This window comes from Cryptotermes secundus, unplaced genomic scaffold (assembly GCF_002891405.2).
Source record: "Cryptotermes secundus unplaced genomic scaffold, Csec_1.0 scaffold476, whole genome shotgun sequence".
In the NCBI taxonomy this organism is placed as follows: Eukaryota; Metazoa; Arthropoda; class Insecta; order Blattodea; family Kalotermitidae; genus Cryptotermes; species Cryptotermes secundus.
In genome coordinates this window covers 18,574-27,254 of record NW_019732861.1, presented here as the reverse complement: position 1 = coordinate 27,254, position 8,681 = coordinate 18,574, and the positions used below count along the sequence as shown (strand labels likewise).

Sequence of the window (8,681 nt, the reverse complement as noted above, 5' to 3'; positions counted from 1 at the left end):
TTTGTTGCATCATATGTAATAAGTCATTTAGTCATCAGAGTCATCTGAAGACACATCAGCGCATACATAGTGGCGAAAATCCATTTTATTGTGATGTATGTAATAAGTCATTTAGACAGCTGTGTTATGTGAAGACACATCAGTGCATACATAGTGGCAAAAAGCCATTTTGCTGTGATATATGTAATAAGTCATTCAGGGATCTGAATACTCTGAAGATACATCAGCTCATACATAGTGGGGAGAAGCCATTTTGTTGTGATGTATGTCAGAAGTCATTCAGTGTGGCAAGTACTTTGAAGACACAGCAACGCATACATAGTGGCGAAAAGCCATTTTACTGTGATGTATGTAATAAGTCATTCAGGGATCTGAGTTCTCTGAAGTTACATCAGCGCATACATAGTGGGGAGAAGCAATTTTACTGTGATGTATGTAATAAGTCATTTAGAAAGCAGAATCATCTCAAGACACATCAGGGAATACATAGTGGCGAAAAGCCATTTTGCTGTGATGTGTGTAAAAAGTCATTCATTTCGAAGGATGATCTGAAGAGGCATATGTGCATACATAGTGGTGAAAAGCCATTTTGCTGTAATATATGTAAGAAGTCATTCCGTCAGCAGAGTACTCTGAAGAAACACCAACGCATACATAGTGGTGAAAAGCCATTTTGCTGTGATGTATGTAATAAGTCATTCCGTCACCAGAGTAATCTGAAGACACATCAGCACATACATAGTGGCGAAAAGCCATTTTACTGTGATGTATGTAATAAGTCTTTTAGAACACAGGGTCATCTGAAGACACATCAGCGCATACATAGTGGCGAAAAGACATTTTGCTGTGATATATGTAATAAGTCATTCAGAGATCTGAGTACTCTCAAGACACACCAACGCATACATAGTGGGGAGAAGCCATTTTGCTGTGATGTATGTAAAAAGTCGTTCATTTCGAAGGATGATCCGAAGAGGCATATGCTCATACATAGTGGGGAGAAGCTATTTTGTTGTGATGTATGTAAAAAGTCATTCATTTCGAAGAGTGATCTGAAGAGGCCTATGCACATACATAGTAGGGAGAAGCCATTTTGATGTGACGTACTTAAAATGTCACTTAGTCACCAGAGTAATTGTTGGAGACATCAGCGCATATATGTTGATGTATTTAGTAAATCAGAGCAGTAGAGATGGGTTTAGACTAAAGGAACAGTATGTGAATTGTAGCATGCCACAGTGTTTCATTTTGTAAGTAATACAGTTTTGCTGTGTTTGTGACATGCTTCAATCTTGTAGAATGCTACAATGTATTGAAGTTTATTACTGTTGCTAACCTTTATAACTGACAGGAAATTAACTGAGTCCCATGGTACAAAACATCTGTGCAAATGAGTTCCATTTGATTCTGACTGCTGAATGTGCACAAGCCCTATCTTGTTGAGTGGAAACAGAAATGACATGACATGACATTCTCCTGTAGTTATGTTAATTCAGCATTGGAAGCTAGTGATTAGTAGAGTGTAGTCACTGAAACGGATTGACAGCTTATACACGTAATTTAGCAGCATCATATTATATTTGTTCTGTCATCTATGCTCTTCTGCCATTATATGTGAGTAAATTCATTGATCAGTTAGTTTCAGATCGATATATCGCTTGGATTGAGTACATTGAGATGAGTGTTATGGATTGGTCATTGCAGACAAGATATATTTCTGCGGTATACTTGGTATATTGATTAAAAAAAAGAAAGTTAAATAAAGGGCGGTTGATTCTGCTTTTGGAGAAATTAAGTAGTACAGAGAATTTAATTGAAAGGATCATGAAATTCTTGATTACATCTTTTCACTGTGAATTCAGCGGAGAAACTGAGTGGTCTGTCATGAGATCAAAAAAAGAAAGTGGTTTGGCAATGATGCACTCCTTTTTGCTTTAGGTCTCCTTTCCCTTAGATGGAAATTGTCAGGTGAAAATTGTGAAATATTCTTTAATAAAATTAATCAGTGTCATTATTATTACTATAGGATTCTGACGATGGTGTATAACACACAGAGATATTGGGTTTTCAGACTTTATCCATCGTCCTGGTTTTAAAGATAACTAACAAAAACATGACGTTTTGGAAACTGGATCTGTTTCCGTCCTCAGATGAGGGAAAACACCTATTCAATCACTGGACAACTGATGTCACAAAACACGAAGGTTATAAACACCTGAGACCAGGCTAAGGCCATGAGAGCTAATCTCCAAATCATTGAAAACAAGCTCCATGACGATGTCACACTGACGGAATGGTCTGTCTTGCAGGTCAAAACCATCATGGAGCTGCTGGAAGTCTGTTTGAGAACCACCTATTTTCAGGTCGACGACAATTTCTTCCAACAGAAAGATGGCATGGCTATGGGAAATTCTCTCTCACCCATCATTAGCAACATCTTCATAGAGCATTTTGAAAACCTAGCTCTTGACTCAGCACCGTACAAACCATCGTTGTGGCTGGGATACGTGGATGACACCTTTGTAGTCTGACCTAATGGTCCAGAGAGATTACAGGATTTCTTCGACCACCTCAACAGTTTAAGGCCTTCCATCTGCTTCACTATGGAAACTTATTCAGACAATGCGATCTCTTTTCTGGACGTTCTGGTCATCAGGGAAGAGACGGCACTAGTCACACAAATATACAGGAAATCCACCGACACTGGCCAAATCCTCAACTTCAAATCTAACCATCCGCCACATGTAAAAAGAGGCTTGATTAAAAGTCTCCATGACAGAGCCTCCACCATATGCCAAGATCGATGAGATTTGGTCAAAGAAATTAACAACCTGAGACATGATCTTCAGTTGAACGGTTATCCCAAAGGCTTCATTGACTCGGTCATTAATTCCAAGGACAGTAGTCATCCGAAGAAAGGGGAAAAACCTCTGTGTTCTGTATTTATTCCATATGTGAAGGGTGTTTCTGAAAAGTTTAAACGGATAGGCAGTCGATATAATATTAGGACCATCTTCCAAACAAAACACACTCTTAGGAACTCTCTAATGAAAACCAGACCGAAAAGAGATCCGCAACAGACAGCACAGTTCATCTATAGCATTCCCTGTAAATGTGGCAGAAGCTACATTGGCAAAATAGGCAGACCTCTGGCCGTGTGGCTCCGGGAACATAGGCATAACCTCAAAGAAGGTCTTCTAGAAAAATCTAAACTAGCTCAACATGCCTATGAAGAGGGACATAAGGTAGGCTGGGATGAAGCTAAGATTTTGGATATCGAAAGCCACATCAGGTATAGGAAATACAAGGAAGCGGCCCATATGGCATGCTCGGCCAACCCAATTAGCCAACCCAGTTTGAGCTTTTCTCCCATTTGGATCCCCATTATCAGCAATGAAGTCACCAATTCACATAGAAGACTTGTATGACGTGATATATGTTTTTATTGATTTCTATTAGGTTCTAAATTAGATAGACGTGATTTACTCCATTGTTGACGCTAGTTGGTCACTATTAGTTTCTTACTAGTTCTCCTTTTCTATTCCATACTGTGGTGTCATGGACCTGGTTATTAGTTGGTTTCATGACAAATTTCTACTGCTCTATCTGTCCTGGTCCCATGCTTGTACGTGTTTGGAAAAATTTGTTATGTATATTTTTCTTATTAGCCCTCATGGACCTAGCCTGGTCTCAGGTGTTTATAACCTTTGTATTTTGTGACATAGGTTGTCCAGTGATTGAGGCTAGCTCTTTCTAAGGGACCCAACAGAATAGATGTTTTCCCTCACCTGAGGACGGAAACAGATCCAGTTTCTGAAACGTCATGTTTTTGTTAGTTATCTTTAAAACCAGGACGATGGATAAAGTCCGTAAACCCAATATCTCTGTGTCAATATTATTAATTGGAATTCAGAGTATTGATGTAGTGGAATGACTCAAGNGTGTACCATAACTTTGCATCAGCAGAGCTCTTCCTCTTGTGTCACCACACATTGGCTGTCGCTGCATCACCAGAACTGATCTTGCTTCATGATCCTGGAATATGTGTTGAATTTTGTGTGTCTTCACCATATGAAGTAGTGGGCAGCACAAGAATGGATTTGCAAGTTACAGTTGTCCTCAGAAAAGTGTGAAGGTAGGCTGATGCTGTGTATTCTGTATGCTTAAAGAAGGGAATATGGAGTGAAATCATCTGGCTAAGGATAGGGGCCAGTGTCTGATGCAACATTTCACAAAATTATAAGACCTGGAGAATTTCTTTTGGGACGCTTTGGAATATTTTAGGAAGGAATGGATGCTGTAAAGCGGGTGCATTTATGTTGTAATTAGCTGAGGTTTGTCACCCCGGTATCTACCGTGGATTTATAGGCAGTCGGGCCATTGCAGGCTGTGAGTTAAGTCATGGCATCACGTGACTTCGCAGAGCACAAAGTCACTTCCTAACCAACCAAGTAGGGGGCAGGTCCCCGTTCCTCTTCCGAGGAAAAGGGCAAGGACATCAGCGCTTTAATTCAATACGAAGGCTGATGCGCATTGCGTCAATTTTACGCATAACTAAAATTGTGTAATACATGTCAAAAATACTGGTCCAGCACTGATTAAAAAGCGTGATTCCCAGTGAGAAAAAGGTGTAGTGTAAATATATTGCACTCTACCATGGAGCTGCTCGGCACGAGCACCCTTGAAGGAGGGGCGGATGCCGTAGAATGAACACTGCAGAAACACGTGAAGAATAGCAAGACCGAATGCAGACGTTGCTAGCAGGAATCCATGGAAACAACCGGAAGAAAGGAATGGGGATGCACCGTTACGCTATTTGAGACGAACAGCCTTAAGGAGAGAGCACTGTGGCATATTTGCTCCATGCAGGAACTGTTGAGCCACAGAGGCCTCGGGGTGCGCGCGCAACTTTAGAGTTGCTGGTCACATTGTTATGCCACAACTCTGTGAACGTTTGGATAGCGCAACAGGAAGTAGGGGTCATGTGACCTCTGCGTTTCCACAAGTGACGTCACATCGCCATTCATTCCGTCATTATGCAACGCTCCTTAAACACCCCCCCCCCCCGCTAGGCTGTGACGTCACGCAGCAGTGAATTCTGTGCAGCGACCATTGCTAGGCAATCGGTCGGTAAGCATGCCCAACAATATAGGCTGTTTTTTCTATGGTCCCCGAGAAGCCTGTGTAAGGGGGTTCAATGCACAAGGCAGTACAGTTAACCCGTGTGGAGGCGGGGTCGAAAACCTCCACCGTGACCCTGCGAGTCTTAGGAGGCGACGGAAAGTGTAGTCTCAAATCTGAGACAGTAAAATATGGTTACAAGTCCCAAGGGACTCGGACCCAAGAAAGACTGCGCTGCTAAGGGCCAGCAGCATATATATCCTCTCATCAGAGAGGGCACCCCATGAAAACAAGACCATAACTGTCAAACAGTAATAAGTATCTGGTCTCGACACAAAGACTTACCGACTGACTGGCCGTCAGTCGCAATGTGACTTTGATTTTGAGGCAGTACAGTTAAAATATAGCAGCCGCCGAAGATAGTTGAAGTTGAGAGTTGAAAGGTTCAGTTAAGGCAGCAATTGTGATATGTGAATTATGTAAGTGTAAATGTGAAGTACAATAAATATTCGGTACATCCAAGACTGGCGTGAAGTTATTTGTCGCATTGCACACAGCAAACATGTGACAATATATTTTATTAAAGTAGGGGTACTATGTTACAAGCTGGAAGGTCGCGGGTTCAAGTCCCGATGAGGTCATTGAATTTTTTTCAATTGAACTAATTCTTCCAGCCGCACTATTGCCCTGGATTCGACTGAGCTTCTAACAGAAATGAGTACCAGGAATTTTCCTGGGGGGTAAAGTGCGGCCAGCGCGTAGGGCTGACAACCTTACCACCATATTTTAGCCGATTGTCTAGACCAGTGATGGGCAAACTTTTTTAGGAGGGGGCCAAAGAAAAAAGAAAAAACTTTAGGCGGGCCAATATAATTTATTAAAAACAATAATGGTAGATTTTACAAAATTCTTGTAATACTAAGCCCTATTAATGATTGAAAGATTATGAAGGAGAATGTGATGAATGAAACTGTGACTGCATTTCCAAAATTTTCTCATAATCTGGTTCGAACTGGGATGCACTGATTCTCAGAAGTGAAGTTAAATGCTCATCTGTCAGTCTGTTTCTAATACAACTCTTTCGAAGTTTCATTGTAGAAAACACCTGTTCACATATATAGGATGAAGCAAACATAGCAGTGACTTTCTGGGCATGAGATATCAGATTTGGGAAACTGGATTTCGACAAGGACTTTTAGAACTCTAATTTTGGGACATTGAGAAACAACTGTTTGAGTTGAGTGTTACATTGCAACTCAATTAATTCAAGTTGCAAGTCCGGTTTCACTGTTTCACAGTCTACATTAAAAGGCATACTGAAAACATCCAAGTCTTTTTCAATGGCACTAAAGTTTTGAAATCTTCGTTCAAATTCAACACGGAGTCTTCTCAGGCTATCCTCGTAGCTCCTAAGCTTGTCCTTCATCACTGGGGCTATTGAATTTAACCTCGGGAAGTGAGACAAGTCATTCTTAGCTAGCTGATCTGCAAACAGAACAAGTTGTAGTTTAAAACTTCTGATATGGCCCCAGATATCATCAATAAATTGATTTTTTCCTTGCATCTTGACATTCAACTTGTTCAGGTGGCAGAGAAGATCTGTGAAAAATGCAAAGTCCGAAAGCCACACAGTATCTTCCAGTATTTCACATTCTACAAACCACTGTTTCTCTTGGAAGAATGACACTATTTCGTCTTTCAGCTGCCAGACTCGCTCGAAGACGCGTCCCGCGCTAAGCCACCTTACTTTCGAGTAGTACAGTAAATCAGAGTATTCTGATTGCATGGAGTCAAGAAACTCTCGAAATTGTCTGTGAGTAAGCCCTCGAGATCGAATGGCATTAACAAGCTTCACAATGACATCAAGCACAGGTTTCATATCCAAGGCAGATCTACGCAGGGCATCTTGATGTATGACATAATGCAGAAATACAACATTGTTCTCGGGATATTCTTGATTAAAGATCCCAACAAATCCAGATTTTGTCCCTGTCATACTTTGTGCTCCATCTGTCGTAATACTGCATATGCTAGTTATAGGTACTTTCAAAGTTGAAAGGCCTTCCAGAAATTCATGAAAAATATCTGACCCTGTTGTAGTTCCCTTTAACGACCGCATGCATGCTAATTCCTCTGTAATAGAGAAGTTTTTGTCAACACATCTTATAAATAATAGCAACTGTGCAGTATCATTTATATCAGTGCATTCATCCATAGTAATGGAGCAGAATTTAAATTGAGCAATCCTTGATTCCAACTGTGATAATATGTTTTTATCTATGACTTCGATTCTAGAAGTCACTGTTTTTCGAGATAAGCTTACAGTTTCAAAATCCTTTGTCTTGTCAGGACATAAATTATCACAAACTTTGAGCATGCAGTATTTAACAAACTCCCCATCAGAGAGAGCTTTGTTACTTTTAGCAATATTGTATGCTACAACATAACCTGCATGTGTAGCTGCTTTCTGAGAACTATTTACTTTCTTAAAAATACTTTGCTGACCTGACAGTTTTTTACATAGGTCTTCTGCTTTTTGTTTCCTTTCATCTCCGGTCATGGCTCCGTAATTAGCATTCTAATGCTTAGAGATAAAGTGCCGGGAAAGGTATTCTTTGTAGACTGCTATGGTTTCATTGCAGATAAGACACAGTGGTTTATCCTTAAAAGCTGTGAAAAAGTACTTCCAAGTCCATCTTTGAAAACACGGCACTCTGAATCAACTTTACTTTTTTTAGTTGACATCTTAGGGCTGAAATGTTTCACGAATGTGCACAGTAAAACTAGCAAACACCTACAACAATAGTGCGACCGGGTCTGAATAAAAGAATGTGGTGTTAGTAGCCAGCTGCAGTGGATGTAATGTGGAGGGGGTACAGCGAGGAGGCTCCGTTGCCAGTTTTACTCTTCGCTACAAAAATGCCAGCAGCCAGTGCCTCACTCTCAAATGTTAACATAGCATTCCAATACCATAGTGGATAAGTAAATAAATTAATCTGTGGTCACTAGGCTAAACATAAAAGGGAGGAAAGAAGAAGAAAATAATCCAGAATTATTTATTTTCCTTAATTCTTCTTCTTTTCATTCGTCAGATTAGGAATCATTTCGCGGGCTGGATAGAACCTATCAGGGGGCCGCGTCTGGCCCGCGGGCCGTAGTTTGCTAACCACTCGTTTACACAATCGAAAGCTTTCTCCAAATCAAAAAAATTCCGCCTACTTTATTTTTATTATTGATGGCTGTTAATATTTTATTTAATAGAGCATATGAAGCAGTCTCGGTGGAAAGGTTAGGACGAAATCCAAATTGTTCACTAGCCAAGATATCAGTAGCACAGACATGTGTTAATAATCTTCTAAAGATAATTTTTTCAGACACCTTGGAAAATGATGTCAACAAGGAGATTGGTCTATAATTAGAACAATTTTCTCTATTTCCCTTCTTATATAGAGGGCTAACAATCGAATATTTCATCCGTAAGGGAAATTTACCAGCTGATACTGCCCTATTTAATATACAACATAACGGGGAAGAAATGTATGGGGCACTTATTTTTAGTA

General features: G+C 40.3%; 1 protein-coding gene across 1 annotated transcript; it reads right to left on the bottom strand.

The window, feature by feature from the left end:
• Positions 1 to 6,316: 6,316 nt before the first annotated feature.
• Positions 6,317 to 7,681, bottom strand: LOC111867792 (general transcription factor II-I repeat domain-containing protein 2). Its single transcript, XM_023857952.1, has one exon. The coding sequence runs from the start codon at positions 7,679 to 7,681 to the stop codon at positions 6,317 to 6,319; it is 1,365 nt and encodes a 454-aa protein (XP_023713720.1).
• Between the last annotated feature and the right edge of the window lie 1,000 nt (positions 7,682 to 8,681).

Coding starts and splice junctions, on each gene's coding strand:
- LOC111867792 (XM_023857952.1), bottom strand. CDS start 7,681: ATGACCGGAGATGAAAGGAAACAAAAAGCAGAAGACCTATGTAAAAAA.